This window comes from Calypte anna, chromosome 18 (genome assembly GCF_003957555.1).
Source record: "Calypte anna isolate BGI_N300 chromosome 18, bCalAnn1_v1.p, whole genome shotgun sequence".
NCBI lineage: Eukaryota > Metazoa > Chordata > Aves > Apodiformes > Trochilidae > Calypte > Calypte anna.
This window is the reverse complement of record NC_044263.1, coordinates 472,915-492,330: the sequence shown is the minus strand read 5'-3', so window position 1 is coordinate 492,330 and position 19,416 is coordinate 472,915. Positions and strand designations below refer to the sequence as shown.

The following is a 19,416-nucleotide window of genomic DNA, read 5'->3' as shown; positions in this document are numbered from 1 at the left end:
CTGGGAAGAGGATGCCCACATTGATACTCAAACTCAAACATTTTGCCAGTTCATGAGCAAACCACATTGACTGTGAGCAGGTTAGTGATGATTTTATTCATTGATTTTAATTCTTCCTCCTCTTTCTTATCCTTCCTTAGAGAGCCTGGTGTGAGCACTGCGGGAGGAGCTGGGCTGAACACAAGGTACAGAGGGGTCTGTTGGTGAGGGGCTGTGCTGGGTCTCGGGCAGTGGCTCCTGGGTCCCTGCAGAGTCTGAACCACTGCTCTCGGGGCCCAGGGTTCCTCTGAGCATGATGGACCTGCATGGGAAAACCTGCACATGTAGGGGTGGGCAATGGGGCCAGGTGGGACATGACTGAGGTCCAGCAAGGGCAAAACTATGGGAGGGGGGATGGGAGGAAGGTTCCCCCCCTGCTCCGCCAGCAGCCCCTGGCACCCACAGGATGCTGAGCCCCCACGCAGGCGTGACATGAGTGGGGTGTCTCAGGCAAGGATGGATGAGGGCTGCCGTGTCTGCGAGCTGTCCATGTGTGCTGCCATGGCTGTCTGTCTGTCTGTCTGTCTGTGTGCCTCCTGGGAGGAATCTCTGGGGAAGCCTGTTGAGGGGACTCTGCCTTTACCAGGGTGACACCAGCCCCAGGTCCTGGCCCTGAATGGGCCCTTGCCCACCACAGGGGATGTTTGCCCCCAGGATCTTGCAGATCTGGTGTGACTCCAGCTCATGGTGTTCCCCAGGCTGAGGCTCAGCTTGGGCAAGTGATGGCTGGGTGGCTGTGCTGGGTGTCCCCTGCCAGCCTGGTGCCTACTGGGCAGGCAGGGATGGCTGGGTTTGCATGGGAGAGTTGGGATGTAGCTGTGGGGTGACAGATGCTGGTTGCAAAGGCTCCTCAAGGCAAGGGGCTGGTGTGAACTCGGGACTGGGGATGCTGAAGCAGGAGGAGGCAACATGGTGCTGGGAAGAGCTGGGCCATGGAGCCAAGGTGGGGAGGTGTTTCCAACCCAGCCCTGGCTCCAGAATGATGCTGTACCACCCCACCCCCCCATGCCCGATTTTAACTTGTGTAGTGATGGGGGGGTTATACTGCTGTGCTTGGCCCCTCTGTCTTGGGGGTTCTCTGTGCAGCCAGTGCAGGCCAAGAGAAGGTCCCAGCCAGCAGCACAGGGTTCAGCAGGACCCAGACCATGTCTGGGCTGTGTTTGCAGGGCACAAAGAGAGAGGAGACAGTTTTGATCGCCAAGATATAAGAGGGAGTGGGAAGCCCCCCTCCCCGGCTGCCTGCAGTTGTGGCTCCTCTGCTTTATCACCCTCTCCTGGTGCTGAATTATTGAGAGTGTTGCTTTCTTTTATTGCTCTGCTGGAGGAGAAATGGCCTCAGCCTGGCTCTGCTTTGAATATGATTATGGGGCTGAAGATGTCAGAGCCAGCTGGGCCTCAGAGACTGATCTGCCACCCCTCTTGCTCCTGCACCTTCCCTTATTCTTATTTATTCCCTTGCTCCCGCCTCTGGTTCAGCGCTCACGGTCCCCTCGCTGTCCCCTGCCGAGTGGGGCCCTGGGAGGAGGGAGATTTAGTGTCTGCTGAGCACCACTGCCCTGCTGCCAAGCTGCTTCCTGTGCTGGAGCCGGCTGGGGGCTTGCTGCCCACGGGAAGGTCCAGCCCACCCCAGGACCCCCTTCCACCGGAGGTGCAGGAGCCTGGCTTGTTGCCCTGTGGCCAGCTGTCCCCTCGCTTGCCTATGGGCTCTCAGCCAGTCCCATGGATCTCCCCTGAGGGGTGGGGTCTCCATCCAGCCTCTCTCCCGGGGGTTGAGGGGCAGCCTGGCATCAGTGGGGACGTTTGGGTGTCCTTCTCATGGAGTGGCGATGTCCCACACTGCCGGGCAGCAGGCTTGTGCAGGGACTGTCTGCCCGAGCGGGAGGGGCCGAGAGCTGCTGGCACCTTGCAGGTTAACAGCCCGAGCAGCCGGTTCACTTATTGACAGGGTAGCTTGAAAAATGCTGAGGCAGGACATTGGCTACTCCGAGTGTCAGCACGGGAGCCCACGCCGCCAGCCAGCACCCGCTGCTCTGCCAGACCCCCCAACTGCTGGACCCCCGGGCAGGCGATCCAGCTGGGGAGTGGGTCCGGCTCCCCCTCACAGACTCACCCTTCCCTTTGCCGACAGAGAGGATTTCATTTTTATCCCTCCCTTTCCAATCTTTTTTATCCTGGGGTGCATAAGCCCCTTGGACCCCCCACGTGTCCAGGGCTGCCCCCACATCCAAGCTGCAGCCCCTGCTCTCCAGTCACCCCAGCAGCAGCGTGTCCGACACCAGCAGCCGGCTCTGAAGCATGCGGTGATCGACCGCGCCGGTCCGGGGAGGGAGGTGAGCGCTCAGGGCACCGGCCGCGCTGGCGGTCAGCACTGGAGCCGGGCAGCGAGCACCCGAGGGGAGAGAGCCCACCCAAGAGGAGCAGCAGCACCCACCATCGGGGAGCAGCCCAGCCCGCGGAGCTCCTTAGCACCCCACTGCCGACATGATGATGTATTTTTGGGTAGGTACCGAGGATGGGCAGATCCCCTCCCTCTCTGCCGGGGTTTTGCTCAGGGTCAGGCTTGTTTTGTGCTGTGGTTGTTGTGCTGCCGGGCAGGGAGAGGTCCTGCCCTAGGGCTTGCAGGCAGGCCTGGCACCGGGGAGGAGCAGGCAGCAGTGGGTGCAGACAGGGCTCCCTCCTTAGGGCACCCCGTGAGCGGCCCTCCTGACTCCCCTCAACCCCCTGGTGCTGGCTGCAGGCTGCAGCCCCCTCGCCCATCCACCCAGGACAGCCAGAGGTTGCCCAGAAACACATATCCCCTCAGCCCCTCTGGGCTTGGTGAGTTTGGGGGCTCTGGAACTGCCCTGGGGACTGTACTGGGAGACACAGTGGTCTGCGGTGTCATTCAGGGACCAAGCTCCGAGGGGGATCGGGCTCCCCGTGGAGTGGCGCCGTGGAGCCATCCAGGGGGGCTGCTGCCAGCAGACCAGTGAAACCCCCCCTCAGCCATCCCACGGGCTTTGAGCGGCGATGGGGAGGAGGGGGAGGTGATGGGACTGTCCAGGTTCTTTGCAGGGGATGGACAGGGGGATGCTGGAGGCGGAGGACAGTGAGCAGAGGGGAAGGGGATGGGGGGCAGCAGCCTTCCGGAGGCTAAACGTCCTCCCCGGGGGGGCAGGAGCTGGGCTAAGCATCAGGCTGTGCACCATCCTGGGGGGACTCCCCGCACCATCCCAGTCCACAAACTGTGGCTTAACCAGTGTCACCAGCACCTTCACCCCCTCCCTCCTGCTACCCGGAGCTGGCTATGGGCAGCGGGGATCCCGTGGTCCAGGGAACTGCGATTGAGGCCGTGGATTTCAGAGAAAGGAGCAGGGCGGGCAGAGTGGGGTGAAAGGGGGCTGTGGGGAGCGGAGCCCCCGGGGCAGGGGTGAGTGATGCCAATTCATTGTTTCTCGGGAAGCAGCTTTCAGGAGAAAGGTGCTTTGTCATGAGGGATCTCTCTGCAGCCGCCGCTCCCCGCCGGGGCTCTCAGGGCCTTCTCCTGCCAGGGCCTTAATTCTGCCCAGGGACTTAACGAGCTGCCACGACTCTGAAAGCAAATAGCTCTGCAGTTTCCGCCTGCGGCTCCATCGGCGCCGTGTGGCTTCGCGGAGCTCCCGCCGGTGCAAGGCGGCTGTGCCGGGGTGCCGGTCCCCGGGGGACCTCCAAACTCCCTGCCACACGTTTTTTGCCCCGGGCAGTGCATCTACACTTGAGGGTCTCCCCTTCCTGTCCCTCTCGTTGCATGTGGCCGGCCAGCACAGCATCCCCAGTGCTGCCGGGACAGAGGTCGGGTGAGGGTTTTGCTCTCTGTGCAGCCACTCAGCACCGTTTCTTGGCATCGCGGGTATCACTGCGTCGCCATGGCAAGAGGGAGCAGAGGGCTTTGGTTTCCCTGCGTGGTAGGAGTGTGGCCGTGCTGGGGAGCGATGCGGTGGCAGACAGCTCCGTCATCAGCACCGCAACAGGCTGAGATGCCAAAGCTAAATGTCTTCAAATTAGCAGTAATTGCAGGCGAAATAGAGAGCATGTGGGGCGAGTGGAAGGAGGGTTCTATAAATATTATGATTTTTAAAGTTTGCCCTGGAGTCCTAGAGCCTGTTTAAACGCTAATATCCTATCTGTGCATTTAAAAAGCTTTATAATGAGAATTGAACAGGGGCTTCCAGACTATCTCCTGCACTCCCCCTCTGCCCAACTGACCCGTGTTGCCTCTCCTGGTGGTGTCCCAGCCCTGGGCAGTGCTGTGCACCCCCCACACTTTCCTTTGCTTGGGGATGTGCTACCTGCCCTCCCCACAGGGGGCCTCAACCTTCTTATCCCACCCCTCACACTGGGAGTTGATGCTCCACTGCATCCTGCCAGCCCAGCGTGCAGCTGTGCCAGCTCAGGGGGGGGATGTTCTTAGGGACCCTTCATCAGACAGCAAGTGTGACCTCCCAGAGAATGAGGGGGCTGTGGAAAAGTAGCATTTCATCTCCCCAGGTCTGCAGTATCTAATTTCTCTCCTCACCCTCCATCTCTTCCCTGTCACCCTTCATCCCTTCCCTGTCACCCTTCATCCCTTCCCTGTCACCCTCCATCCTATGCTGGACCCTGTGCTGGCAGTAGCTCTGGCAGCTCTGGTGCAGCCATTTTACCTGCCATGGCCCTGCCCACCCAGCCCACCAGCTCGAGGTGCTCGGCAGCATCTGTTCTGCCACGGTTCTGCTGCCTGCACGTTAATTCTCATTAAATCTAGGGAGCCTAATTGCCATTTCATGTAAATATTTTGTCAAGTGAGAGGGCTGCAGGATGGGCTGTGCTGACTGAAGGGCAGAATCCAGGCTCTCTTGCTGTGGTGGTGACAAACTCCTGCCTGCCTTGCCCTGCCCACCCGTGTCCCTGTGGGAGCTGCTGAGTGTACTGCAGTGATCCCAGTTCTTGGCCATGACCATGCACCATTTGCTGGTGCTGGATGATGGGCAAACATCTCACGGGATGGCCTCAACTCAGGCTCTGTTTTGTGGAGAGCACCGAGGGTCCCAGCTCTTCCCGTGCTTGCTGATGAGCAGGGGAGGGATGGCACGAGGGGCAGAAGGACTTCCCCAGCCACTCTCCTGCTCCATGCATCAGCAGCTCCAGCTGGATGTCAGAGCATCTCCAGGTGCCAGTCCCAACCCCCTACAGTGGGCAAGGGAAGTTTCCATGAGGTGCTGCTTTTCCTGAGATCCTATTAAACTTTCATGTGCTTTCACTGCAGTTCTGCTCCCCTCCTGCCTGCCACAGCTGCTGTCCCAGATACTTGCTGCATGTTTGTCACCTCACCAGGTGAGGTCATACCGTGGTTGCTGGTGACACTGGTGCCCCTGCTTTGGGACCTGTGACCTCATGGGTGCTGTGGCAGGCAGGGAGATGGCAGCAGGGGCAGAGGCAGGATCTGGGGCTGCTGCAGCAGCAGTGAGGGTCCTGGGAGAGTGCAGGGGGTTTGGGTACAATCTCTGGCATCTTTGGGAGTTCAGAGCTGGGGGAGGCTCCAGTGATCCCTCAAGAGCCATTGGAAGAGGAGGAAGTTTAACTGTGTGCATAGCAGGCTCAGGGAGCTGGGGCATCCTCCCCAACTTTGGTTTGTGCTGGTGCTGGGTGCTCTGTACCAGTAGGCCCCATGGATGAGGGACCTCTCTGGAGAGTCACTAGTGTGTGGTGCTCTTGTCTGTCACCTCTGTTGGTCCCTTCTTGCTGTGCTGGTCTGCTCTGGGTCACTGCCACCAAGCCAGTGGGGCAGCTGGGACCTACCCCTTGCTTCACGCAGCTCAGCTCTGGCAGTGCCTTCATCTAATTGCTTTATGTCTATGACTAACTACTAATGAGCATTTAATTAATGAATACTGTGGCATTCTGGACTAGATGGGAGGAGAGGACTTGGTGGATGCCTGGCTGCTGTGAGGCTGCAAGTCTAACCCCATGGAAGGTGGGAGCACCCAGCTTCTCCAGTCCCCATGGCTGCTCCTTGGTCTGGCCCATGCTGGGGAATGCCACAGCTAAACACCAGGCACTTGCAGCCCACCTCTGGTTTTGTTTCATGCCCTGTTGGAGCATTCCTGGTGGGTCTGTGAGCTGTTGTGTCATTGCTCTCTTCTGGGAGAGGATGCGGGTTGGGGTCCCAGAGAGGACTGCCAGGCCAGGCTCTGGGATTCCCACTGCATCCCACGAGGGGTGGGAGCTGGACGTGGCATCCAGTAGCTCTGGGCCAGAGCCTGGCCAGGCTCTGGGCACACCTCAGAGCACTGATTTCTCTCGGATACAGTTCCCAAATGGTGGAGGTGAGCGTGCCTGGGAGGGCAGCTGAGCATGTGGCAGCAGCTCTGGCATCTCCCGGGGAGCTGGAGTTTCCAGTGCTGCACCGGCTGCCTTGGGCACCTCCTGGCAGGGCTCTGCTGCTGGGCCAGCTCCTGGCCATGCATGGCAGGTACATCCCAGCCTGGGAACATCCCGAAGGCTCCCTCAGCTCTTCAGGGGGTTCACGGCCATCAGTGATCCCAGCCCAGGCTCTAGTGCTTCACTGGGGTCTGGACCAGCAGCCAAGGGTGCTCCTGTCCTGGTGCCATGTTGTTCTACCTTTTCCAGAAAACAAAACCAAGGAGCTCCCAATTTTATTTATTTCATTTAAAATATATAAAAAATGAAAATAGTGCTGATTTGAAGGAAAGCCAGCCTCATCCTGTGCATGGGAGCGCATCGCCAACCCAGCCCCGAAGGGCAGAGAGAAAGATGTGCTCAGAACTGCAGCCCTGTGCAACTTCTGCCTTTGATCATATATCTTACATGTGCCCTTTGCTTTCCCTCGTCTGATATTTATTAGGTTTAATTTTACTGGGACACGGCTGTAAGTGAGACAGATGGAACAGGGTCTGTGCGCCTGGTGAACACATCTTAATTAAACAGATAAATAAACTTTCATTCCAGGAGACTTCAGTTTTGGAGGGGTTCCTCTGTAGCTATGGCCCCACAGGGTTGGGCAGCCCTGGCTGGGGATTCTTTGGTCTGGGTGCCATGGGGCTGCCCTGGTGCCACCATTGGTGCCATCAGCCAGGGCTGCAGCATGGTGTCACAGCTGGGAGCAGCAGGGTGAGGAAGATCAGCTGTGGGTGGCCAGGGATGTGTTCCCCACCCTGGAGCTGGCTGGTGGGTTGGCACGGCACAGCTGTGCTGGCATCCCATGGGGGCTCCCTGCTGCTGTGGGGACACCGCTGCGGCCAGGCAGCTGGTGGTGATGGCTGGAGGAAAGAGAGGAGACTCAAATGCTCCTCAGTGCCCAGAGTCTTGCCCAGTTCCCTAGTGTCGAGGTATTTATCCAGGTTCTACCGCTGATGGTGGTGCAAAGGGTCTGCTCTGGTGGGGCTGGGGTCTCTGCCCAGCATGTCACTCTGTGTGCATGTCACTCCTGTCCTGCAGGAGAGCAGCATCTCTCCGTCCCTGTGGCTGAAGCCAGCCTGGACCTTCCCGCGATGTGGGCTGCTGGCTCAGGGCAGTGCCAGGGCTCGCGGTGCTGCCACCAGCCAGCAGCGCCTTTGAGTCACCCTGCCCGGAGCCAGGCTTCAGCTGGGGGAGGACGGGCACATTACCTCATCCTGGAACCAGCTCCTACCTCACGTGGTTTGCTTGGTTGGGCACAGCAAGCCCAGAGCATTGGGCCATGCCCTTCCCTGCTCACCTGAGAGCAGTGCAGGGGGTGTGGTGGAGCCAGACTGCCCAGGGACCATGGAGATGCCCAGGGTGTTGTCCCCCCCCCGGGTCAGGGTGCAGTGCAGTGCTCAGGTGCATGTGGGTGCCTGGTGGGGACCTCTCCTCTCCTAGAGCTGCCCAAGCAGCTGGGGGGGGACATGCTTGTCCCTCAGCTCTTGCAAAGCTACCCCATATCCTGCCCCAAAGATATGGAGCTCATGGCATTGGGGCCAGGGGAACCCCTGGACATAGGAGGCTGAAGGTGAGTGAGGATTGCAGGGTCTGAGCACTGAGGTGCTCAGAATAGGACACTGCATCCGGGTCCCTGCTGAACCCTCAGGAGATGGAGAGTGAGCGGTTGCAGTGGGACACAGAGGATGCTCTTGTAGCAGATGTTGCTGACAGACTCTTTCTGATCTGGGTACTGTGAGGCAATGGCAGTGAGGACCCTGTCCCCCCACAGCCCACTGTCCCCTACCCAATTTCACACCTTGTGGTCCCTTTGGAGCATGGTCTCCAGAGCAGGAGGACCCTGCTGGGGGGCTGGCACCCCCTTAGTCCCTAACTTGTCCAGGATGGCTTTTCCCAGAGCTGTTTATTCCCACCAGTTTTGCCTGGTGGCTCCGGGCCGTCCCTGCCACACGCCGCTGCTGTTAAGTATCTGCAGCAGCAACAGGAACCGCTGCGAGTGTACCAGGACACTGCAGCATGTCGCTATGTCTGGGGATACTGTGGAAAATCCCAGCCTCAGAGTAGGGCTGTTCGTGTGCTGGAGGCTCCGGCAGAGACGGAGCATCAGCAGCTGCTGGCACAGCCCTGCCTTTGTGCATCATATTTGGCCAAGATGGAAACTGAACTGAGCCCAGGTTTTGTTTCCCATGTACCCAAGCACAACGCCAGCCCAGCTGCTCCATTGCTGGCCAGGGCAGAGACCCCCATGCCAGCACCAAGCTCTGTGGCACCCAAGGGTGCTGGGGCTGCCGTGAGGTGGGACCAGGAACCCAAGTGAGCACACGTGTGCCCACACTGGCAGTCCCTGGCGGGCACTGTCACACAGCCTATTGCCATGGCAGCTATGGCAGGGGTGTGCGCGGGGTTGATGTGTCACTCCAAAATACCAAAAAGCCTCTGGAGCTCTGCCAGATCTGGCCTGCTCCTGCCGGGAGGTGCCCGGGATAGGGGGTCCCCATCATTCTGGGGAGCTTAGGGAAGCCGGTACCTGCAGGTAGGGTCCCTCCATGTCACCTTGGGGTGCCAGGTTCTCCCCGCCCCCTGGTACCAAGGGGGACAGGCAGGCAGGTATGGGGCTTATAGGGTCCCAGGAGCTCACACGCCTTCACGCTTTGAGGCCGGGGTAGTGCAGGCAGCAGCCAGACTGCGGCCGTGGCTTCTCTGGCCAGGAAGGCGGGGGGGCTCCCTTCCCCTCTCCCTGTAGCGTGGGTGCGGGGCTGCCGGGGCCATGTGTGCTGCGGGGCTGCAGGCGTGAGCAGGTATGTGCCTCTCCGGGGAGGCGGAGCTGGGGCTGCTGCATGGCTCCCTGCCCGTCCCTGCCTGCGTGTCCCCGAGGAGAGCGTGGAGCGTGTACACGTGTCCGGCTCTCTGTGCCAGGGGACCCCCGGTGCCGCCCGCCGAGGCGCTGCCATCGCGGGGGCTGCTCGGCCCCGGGGTGCCCGTGGTGTATCACCGAAACTCCCGGTAAGACCCTTCTTCCCTTGAGAGCCAATGCCGGGAAGGCGTGATGGTTCTGCCCTGCTGGGCCCCCTCCATCCTGCCCGCTCAGCCCCCTCCATCCTGCCGGGGGCTGCGGCGGGGCTGCCGGGGCGGGGGAAGCCATCTGCGAGCGGCGGTGGCGGAGGGGTTAAGTGCGGGATCAGCTGTTCTCATGTCATTACGGATTCTCTTCATTTTATACAGAGCTCTGTTTGATGTCTGAATGCACAGGGGACTCCCCCTCCTCCTCCAACTCCCACCCCTTTTATTTCGCTCCCTCGCCCTCTCTCCCTTCCTCCTCCCCTTCCTTTCTCTCGCTCCCGCTCTGGCTCACACACACCCTTTGCAGACCGGGCGCTTAGTGCCTAATGGCACCGAAGTGACGGGGCGAGCGCTGCTCCAGCGCGCTGGGCCCCCGCCGATGAACCCCTCCTAATAGCGCCGAGGGGTCGGGAGGGACGGCGAGGAGGGGAGAGCCCGAGGGGCCGGCCGGGAAGAGAAGGATAGCGGTGTGCGGAAGAGGACGGACCCGCGAGCAGCTTCACGGCTACCTGTCGACACATGCTGTGCTCCATGGCTAACTCGGGCTGCCTCCTTGTCTCCAACTCAGGCATGCTTCCTCACTCTCTCCCCTGTCCTCCAGCCTTCCTCTACCTCCAACAGGTAAGTCATCCTCTCCGGGGGATTTTTTTTTTTTTTTTTTTTTTTTTTTTTTTTTTTTTTTTTGCTTCCCGGTTCACACGTGTTTCTGGCCGGTTCGCTCCCGGTGGAGGGTCGGAGCTTAACCACTTCCTCCCCGGATGCCGGGCTTCTCTGGCACCAGCGAATTGTGTCCTCGGCCGCGATGTTTTTGGGGTGTCTCCGGTTTCCCTGCGAGGCGTCCGGGATCGCGGCGGGGCTGAGGCGCGGGCAGTGCGGCAGGCAAGGGCTCCAGCTCCTTCCCTGCCTCGGCGCTGCTGCCACTCGGCAGAGGCGGACATGGATGCTGGGATAAAGGAATGAGGCTCCTGCCTGGCCCCAGCAGCCTGCGGAGAGAGGGAAAGGTGATGAGCTGATGCATGCACACACGTGTGCATGTATGTGTGTGCATGTGCTGTCACATCATGCGTGTCTGCAGCCGGGCCGCGGGGTCGAGTGTGCCGGGTTTGTCTCGCTGTCTGTAGGCAGGTGCTGCAGAGGGACTGGCAGTGGGGAGGAAATGGTGGGCCTGGGGGAGCCCCAGGACCAGGCAGCCTGGCCAGAGGGTCTCTGGGCCATCACACTGGTCCTTAACTTCTGTCCAGGGCGTGCTGACCCGCTGGTGCCCTCGGGTCCTGCACTGGACCCAGCGCCGGGTTTCCAGGCTTGTCGTTCTGGGGGAAGCACAGCTCGGGAGAGACAGGCAGCATTTTCTTCAAAAGCCTCCTTGCTGCGTCGGAAATCCCATCTTCCAGCCAGGCGAACTGCTCCATTTGTGCTTTCAGGAGTTTAAAAATTCATAGCATCCTCACTGCGCTCGGTGTGGCCTGCACGGCTCTCCCAGCAGCCGAGGACGGGCGGCGCGGGTGGAAACCCCCACGGCCCGGCGGGGAAGGGCTGTGAGCGACTCAGTCCTTCGGGATGTCTGTAGCCCGTGTCCCAGCAGGATTGTGGCCGTAGTGGCGGTGGGGACAGCCAGGAGCAGGGCTGCTCCGACCGGCATGTTGGGTTGGGAGCTGGCACTGCCGGGGCTGCCGCTGGTTATACAAGTGCAGCCACAGCGTGTGCATGGGGCCGGGGCTCAGGCGGGGGCTGCTGCAGAGGCTGGCCCAGACGAGTGCGTGATTTATTGCACCCTCCTGCAGGCAGAGGCTTGGGGGAGCCGGGATGGGCTGGATTTTGGTCTCAGCTTCCCTTGGCATGTCTGACACCGAGCAGAAACCATCCCCAAGCCCCTTAACCAGTCCCCGGGAGAATTGCTGTCCCTCTGGAGCAACCACAGGGATGCTCTGGACCAGCGCAGGGCCCGGAGCCTCTGCTGTGTGTGGGGGCCAGCCTGGGAGATGCCTTCTCCGGCCAGAATCCCCTCGTCCCTTGGGGTTCCCTTGTCCCCGCAAAGGGTTCAGCAGTGCCACTTGTGCTGCAAAGCTCTCCGGCAAAGCTTTGGTTCCCAGGGCTGTGGCTGGAGGCAGCGCTATGGGCAGGAGTGGGCTGCCTGCTGCCAGCACCTGGCCGGGCTGTGCACTAGCGGAGTTTGTGGGCCATGGGTAGGAGAAGCTTTTCCCCTCCATCTCCCTGCACCCAACAGTTCTTGGTTCCCCTTCACCCTGTTTGTTTTAATTTGGCCATCGTGTTTAGTGTCTCTCCCTCCCTGCTCTCCCAGAAGCCTCCTGCTCCATGGCAGCACGTCTGGGCTCGCCAGCCAGGAAGAAAGGTTTTATTAAGGGATTTGGAGTTGGATATTCACCCAGCTAATGAGCGCAATGGAGGCCAACATCTCCGTCCTCTTCCCAAGTCTTGTCCCTTGCTGAGGTTCTGCACCCAGCGCCTGGGGACAGGGTGTTCCCAGTGCCTGTTGTGACAAGGTGTCCAGCTGAGAGGTGTCACTGGAAGCTGTCACGTGAGGAAGGGTCCCAGGGTACGTGCTGCACCAGGCCCCTCATCTTGCCGAGAGGAGAGATGGGCCTGCCAGCTATGTGGTGCTCAAGCCCTGAATTTCTGCTGGATGTTGTACATGCACACCCTCAGCATGCTGGTGCTGGAGAAGAACTCAGGAAGGGATGTTGCCTCTACTCATCCTGGAGCTCACCTTGGGCTAGCCAGCTTCTCTCACCATGGGGGCCTCAGTTCAGACCCCCTGGGTTATGGCTCCCTGCCCACAGGGTGTGCATGCACAGGGAGGCAGGTCTGTGCATAGACCTGGGGTGGACACATGATGGGCCCTACAGCTGCAAGGCTGGTCCTGGCCACCAGCTCCTCCAGCACCAGGACACATGTCCCGCTGGAGCTGGGGGCCAAGATCTGGGGGACCATTGACTCTGTGCACAGTACCTGGCCTTACCCTCCCCAAGGCAAATGCTCTCCCTGCAGGGACCTGGTTGGCATTTGCTGTATTTGCTCCCCAGACATTTGCTGGTGCCTCATGGCTTCCCAGCCACGATTTTCCACAGCACCAGAATGGGAAGAAATGGCCACAGAAATGAAGTTGTTTGCAAAACTTCCATTAACTCAGTGCCAGGGAGAATCTAGCTGCCCAGGGTCTCTGGCATTGCAAGGGGCTCAGCCAGGTCTTGGCTGCAGGAGCCATGGTTCATGGTGCTCCACATGGTGCATCCATCACCCCCCCAGCCCTGCTGTGTGCTAGGGTAGCAGCAGGGGCTGCAGGTTGAGCACCAGGAGGGTGGGTGGGTGGGCAGAGCAGCTGGTGAGGCAGGCAGGAGCACTGCGTCCTTCAGTGGGCCTTACTGGTAAGGTTCAGCTCATGCTCAGCAAGGACCTGGGCACAGAGGGGACTCTGGTGGCTGTGGTTTGTTAACAGAGGAATCCTACACTGCTTAAGAAGTGTCTTTGCTTAATTACAAAGGAGCAGCCAATGTCTCCAGGACAAGGCACAGTGCTGAGCTGGGATGGACCCAAGCTCTGTGCTGGAGCAGGTGCAGACCCCGACACAGGCAGCACTGTGCCTGTGGGGATGGACATGGCATAGGGGATGTGTAGGTGCCCTGGGACTGCTGTAGAGCTTCCCCCTCAGCATCACTCAGTGGGACATCCTGGTGCCCACTGTCACACGTGGTACAGGAGGCTCTTCCAGGCAGTCACCGGACCACCAGGAAACAACCTCTGCAAAAGGCTGCTTGGAAAATTCCTTTCCAAAAGGAGTGCTGCCAAGTTTAGCATATTATATTTTTAGGGAGTAAGTCTATTCCAAACCATGTTGTAGTGTGTTGCAGCAGCGGGTTCATTTCAGACCCAGCTTCTCCCCCAGCTCACCCGTTGTGTGGATGCAAGACCCGGCACCGCGGCTCCAGCTCCAGCCGAGTGCCCACACTGCAGCAGCCACCACGCTTGCACCATGGAGGACAGGCTTCAGGGCCCAAAACCCCCCCACATTTCCTTTTTTTTTTTTTTTCCTTAATATATTGAAAACACTGACATTAATTTTATCTTTGCAAAGCTGGTTTTCCCACAATAGCTGTAATTTAGGCCTACACTGCCTGGCGAAGTTCTTTTTATAGGTATATTCCTATTTTAGTACTATAGTGATGGGTGAATGAGTAGATTAAATTAGATTTGGTATCTATCATTCTTTAAAGCATTACAGGCAGCCAGTGGAAGGGTACGGTTTAACAAAGAAGGAAAGCTAATTAGGAAAGTGGGCACAGGCTGCCCACAGCATCTTCCCCAGCTCTGGCTGCCCCCTGCCCACAGCCAGCCGTGCCCAGGGCCCAGCGTGAAATGGGAAAGTGCATTTGAAACTGGATTTTCCAGCTCCAGGATTTGTAGCCAGGCTACAGAGGATGCTGGAGCCAAACACCCTGGGCTCCTCACTGCTCTGGGCATCTGCAGAGTCATGGTGGTGACTTGGCTCCCCACGGGGCCAGAGCTACTGCTAGCTCCTGCCCCGGCCCTGGATGGGACTCGAGTGCCTGAGTGTGAGCTGTGCTGCCCCATCGTCAGAGCTGGTGTCTGTCAAACACTGGAGTTCAGTGGCAGAGCTGTCAGGCAGCGGTGGTGCCGTGGGGCATCACAGCCCCTCCAGAAAAGGCGTCAGCCCCTTTGGTGCAGGTGGTGTCAGCGAGCAGGTGCAGGGCTGGGAAAGTGCCAGCACTGGGGAACACCATGAAAGGTGCCTTGGCATGGGAGGGAACCAGATGTCTGAGGAAGGAGCTGGGACAGAGCAGAGGGGGCTCCAGGCTGTGGAAAGCTGTGGATTCAATATCCCTGCTGTGGCTGTGGCTGCCAGGCACAGCCCCTGCCCCAGCCAGTAGGGCCATGCTGGCTGACGGGCTGCAGGATGATGGCAACCACTGGTGGCCCCATGGCAGGGGGACACGGCAGGTCTGGCTGCATCCCTGCTCTGGCAGATGTGTGGGGGCTGGTGTGGGGCCAGCTCAACCCCTACTGAGGGGCCAGAGGAGCAGCCCCCAACCTGGGGGCCTCCTCTGTCCCCCCAGCCCACCCGTTCAGTGTCTCCCTGCCACAGCACCAGCCATAGCCTTCAAATAGCTCTTGTATAAAATCAAAAATGGGGAGAGAAGAGCAGGAACAGGCGACAGTGGCAGCTTATTTGTGAACTGCATTGTGTGGGGAGCTCTTAATTAGAGCTAATTAGACTAATTAACTTGCAAATGAGAAACTCGCCTTTTTTCTTCTTTTCTTTTACAAGAAAAAATAAAAAAGATGAATAACAAGATAAATATTGGGGCTAATTACTGTGTACCTGCTGCAGAGCCCTACCAGCTTGCAGGATGCCCTCTCCTGACCAGTGTGCCTGCCTGATGCCTTGTGCTGCGGTGTGGCATCCCTGTCCCTGTCCTGGTGTTCTCATGCTGGCAAAGAGGGAGCACCCACCATCCTCTGTGCACTCGTGTGTCCCAGTGCCTAGCAAGGATTTGGTGTGTGTCAGTTAGCTGGTGGGAGCAGTGGCCTGCAGGGCATAGGCCTTCTCCAGGACCCAGCAACCAAAGGCCCAATGCCATCCTGGTCATGGGTTCTGGCTGCTGTCACAGAGGGCGTGGTACCATCACTGTACCAGAGCACCATCCCCACCAGTCCCACTCTGTCCCACCCTGGGACCAGAGCTGGGGGGGTCCCCTCTGAAGCACCGTGTGGTCCCAGCTCTTTTCCAGCTCTTCCCTCCTGGTGTCTCTGGTTTCCCCCTCGCTCTGCTGCCGCAACACCCCAGGGGTTTGTTAGCACAACTTGGTTCAAATGTCTGATTAGTCTTTAGGAGATCTAGGGGTCAATTTTCCACAGCTCCTTCCTCTCCATTTAACTAATTTAACTGCGCGATTGTTACAAATTTCATTTTATTATAGCCCTGCTTCTCAGTCCAATTGAATTACCAAAATCTCATTTTCTCAGAAGTGCTGAATATGTAATTAGAGGAAAAATTATGCTCCTGACTGCCTATTAGAGAGGGCTGCGTGCAGGAGCTCATTGGGGTGCACACGCGTGTCCGTGGGTCCCCAAGCGCCCACGCCAGCCAGCGTGAGCATGTGCAGGAGCCAACCAGCACCACGTGTGGCTGTGCCAGCACCCCAGTGACATGGGACAGGGGGACGTGGGTGGGATCCCAGGGACCAGGGTCTGGGCTGGTGCTGGTAGGTGAGGCATGAGGCTGGTGGACGTGGCTGTTGATCCCTGTCCCTCGAGCTGCCTCAGTCCAGCTCCTGGTAGCTCTGGCAGTGCCACACAAGTGCCATGGCTGCCAGGGAGCCAACGGGGGCAGCTGATGGGGTAACACTGGTCCCCAGGCAGGCACAGCCTCTAGGCAGGTGCCAGGGACTCAGGAGCAGCAGGTGGTTCAGGGAATACTGCTGAAGACTTAGTTCCTCCCCAGCCATCCCCGACCCCAGGGTTGTGTCTCACGTGCTCACCTGTCCCAGACCCTTTGGTGGTCACTGGGGACCAAGCAGTGCTGGGAATCCCGGCCAACACCATGTATGCCAGGTCTGTCTTGCTCTGGTGTGTCTGTAAGAGCCATGACAGAAGGTGGCCTGGCTACTGCCCTGCAGCAGCATACGACTGGGTCTGGGAGCAGCTGCGGGTGAGCCCCGGCACCGCCGGGCCCTGCTCGGGAGGGAGGAGAGCACCGCGCGTCCCGGAGCGGAGATCCTCCCCTCGCTGTGGGCCTGATCCTGTCACATCTCCGGCGCTGACGCAGCCCGGTCCCTCCCCGGTGCAACAGCACCGGCACCTGCGAGATGTCAGCGCCAGGGATGGGATGTGGGGGGGCTGTGGGGTGGCTGGGAGCACCCCCAGCACCCCTGTCTCGCCTCGGTTACACAACATTATCATTTCATAATACTCTGAAATATACATGAAGTTGGCTGAATGCAGATGAAATTGCACCATTTACTTCATGAATATTTCATGCAGCCTCAGCTCCGAAGTTTCCGGCTGGCGGAGCCAGGGGCAGGGACCGGACCCTGCTGCCCTCCAGACCGCGTCCCCTCCTGCGGGATATCGCATGGCTACCGCCTCCTTCCTCCAGCCCTGTCCGTGGCAGCCGGGCTGTGCCCGCGGGGGCTGAGGGGCAGCGGGCCCTTTACCCTAGGGCTGCTCCCCTCTTGCAGGGTCCTGGTGCAGGGGGGGACAGGAGGCGCCAGGACAACGTGTGGCAGCCCGGAAAAACAGTGGTTTTCCCATGGCATCAGGTGGCCCTGCCTGCCCCCTGCTCCTCCTCCTCTCTCGCCGTCGCTCCTGCGGCGCGAGTCCTGCCTGGCCTGTCCAGCTCTGTGCCATGTATCCCGCTGAAGCACCCATTATCCGGCTGTCCCCCTCCTTCAGGAGGACACAGCACAGTGGCTGCCACCTCCGGCCGCCACAACTCCTTCCATGCTCCCATGATATAGAGGGAATATCCGTGATGGTTCCCGGTGTGGAGAGGGAAGCAGGGACCCGCCGCCATCTCCCTCCAGCCCCCGCTTGTCCCTTCCGGGGACAGGGACATCCCCAGCCCCGCTCTGACACCGCAGCCGGGGGCTCTGCGGCTGGTGCCTGCCCGGGGCCGGGCGCGCTGCTTGGTATGGACTGCGCCGCGTTTGGGTAATGAAATATTCACAGGTCAGTGATTTCTTGAGAAATGACGGGGATCAGTCAATTCCTTTTCAGGGAGTAATTTTCTTCCCCTCGGTGGCCTCTGTTGCATGTTGACAGTCATTAGCATGAGCGAGTGGCCAGATCGAAGCGGGGATGTCGTGGCTGTCACGCAGATGAGCTGCACTGGGCACAGCCTCGTGGTAGCCCACGGTGACAGCACAGCCGCGTGGCCCTGGGTGCCTGGGGGACTCATGGGGTCATGTGAGGACCCTCCAGCTGCCACTGGGTCATTTGCTGAGTGTCTTGGTAGCTGCTGTGGGTGCTGTGGTGGTGTAGATACCCCCACCCCAGGCTGTACCCCTTGGCAGGTTGCTGACTCCCGGTGGAGGCAGTGGGACAGATGGCATTGGGGACCAGAACTGGGCTGGCTAGCCAGGGCTGCCAGTGCATCCACATTGCCTTTGCTTCCTGCACTGCTAACTCCTCTGGGCTCATCGCCTTTGGGGCTCCCTTCTCACATCCCCTATTATGAGATGGCTTTTGGAGGCAACTCTGGGCACAGAGGGTTGGTGGCCAGAGGGTAGGGGAGCAGCCTCCAGGCAGGCTGGGTGTATATCACCACCATGTGTGCTGGCTCTGGTTGAGCGTGGGCATGGCTCACTGCTGGCTTTGCAGGGCCACCATGGGCCCACCACGCTGTCCATTCATGGCCAGAGGAGGGTCACAGCAAGTGAGTTGCTCGTGAGCAGTCAGTAAATCAGGGCACTCTACGCTTTCACACCCTGATCTTGGGCAAGGAGTGCTGGCACATTGCAGGGTGCCCACGGCCACTAGGTGCCCTCTCAGGAATGCAGGTGCTTTGCTCTTGGCTAATTGCTCAGACACATCCTCCGAGGTCAGGGGCTCCCGGTGCATTATTTTCTTAAAAAAGGAGCAAATGTTAAAAATGGCGTCGTCAGCCCCGAGCTGACAGGCGCAATCACCAAAGTGCGGCGTCGGCAGGAACCAGCCCCACGCGCTAAATGACTTGAAAGGAAATGGCCTGGATTGTGCTGAGGAGGCAGAGTGCGGTGGGGAGAAAGCAAGTGGAGCAAACAAAAAAAGCTTCATTAATTAAAGAAACTCGTTAATGAGGGACATTTAATCAGCTAAAGATGATATCCACCCCCTGCCTGCTGTGGCAGCCGCTGCGCAGGGCTGGTGGCACTGGGCTGAGCCACGGGCAGGTTGGGGACACCATGCAGGGGACACTGTGCAGGGGACCTTGGCGTCCCACCGGTTCTGCCCTGCAGGGCTGGGCTCAAGGAGTGACATCCTGCAGCCAAGGAGACTGAGCCAGTCTCAGAGGACTCTCCTGGCCCTGGGGGCTTCCTGTGCCCCTCGGTGCAGTGCTCTGCCAAGGAGCCAGGAGGCAGCGGGACACCCGCCAGCCTGCAGGACACAGCAGCCTGTGCTGCACATCCCAGTGCTGCTTTTCCCCATCCCAGCCCCTCAGCTGCTGTCCCTGAGGCCATAGTGATTTGGCACAGGGCCGTGCTGCAGCCCTGCTGGTTTCCCACTTAAGCAGCACAGGTCGTAGGGTGCTTCTCATGCCCCCTGTGCTGTGTTCAGTACTGCCAGCTTTGCTCTGCTCTCAGTCTCAGACACTGCTCTAATCTTTCTTGTTTACTAAATGAGGGCCATGGGCCATTAATTATCAGAATTTCTTTTAATGTGATTGAGAAAGTGGCCCTACAATGAGTTGTGCAGGATCATACCCTGTGTACTGGTAGGCCTGTGGGGTGTGTGTCCAAGGGATGTCTCTTGGAGACCCCTATCCCCAGCACCCACAGACCAGCACCCTGCCATGGACTCCCACAGCACTCCAACCTGGGAGCACCCGGCTGCCTCCCCTGGGGTACTGGGGTGGGTCCCTAGGACCTCCCAGGCACTTGGCACAGGGAGGGACAAAGGAAAGGGATTGCTATGGGGCCAGGGACACAAAAACCCTCCTAGGAGGAACAGAGGGTCCAGGCTGCCCAGGGTGCCTTCGGATGGGGCTCCTCCCGTGCAGCCGGCAACCAGGGCAGATGCCAGCAGCATGGGGGGCAGAGCCCAGCAGCAGCCATTTCCCTATGATGCCAGCAAGCATCTTGCAGACAAACCTGCCTCTACCCCCAGCCCATAGCCCTCACCCCTGGCAGCCCCCATCCCTGCCCAGGGTGAGCAGACAGTACTGGT

At 59.5% G+C, this 19,416-nt stretch overlaps 1 protein-coding gene across 10 annotated transcripts in view; it reads left to right on the top strand.

The window, feature by feature from the left end:
* Positions 1 to 19,416, top strand: part of RBFOX3 (RNA binding fox-1 homolog 3) — a 103,175-nt gene that overhangs the window by 74,932 nt on the left and 8,827 nt on the right. For 3 of the 10 annotated variants that reach the window (XM_030461722.1, XM_030461721.1, XM_030461730.1), the window contains exon 1: positions 9,799 to 10,137. The exons of 2 other annotated variants lie outside the window; for them this stretch is intronic. In XM_030461722.1, the coding sequence (XP_030317582.1) occupies positions 10,036 to 10,137 (102 nt within the window). In that variant the 5' untranslated portion in view covers positions 9,799 to 10,035. Of the gene's footprint in view, positions 1 to 140; positions 186 to 2,224; positions 2,543 to 9,400; positions 9,460 to 9,798; positions 10,138 to 19,416 lie in introns of those variants that run through there. 5 more of the 10 variants (XM_030461724.1, XM_030461726.1, XM_030461723.1 and 2 more) reach the window with 5 other exon arrangements.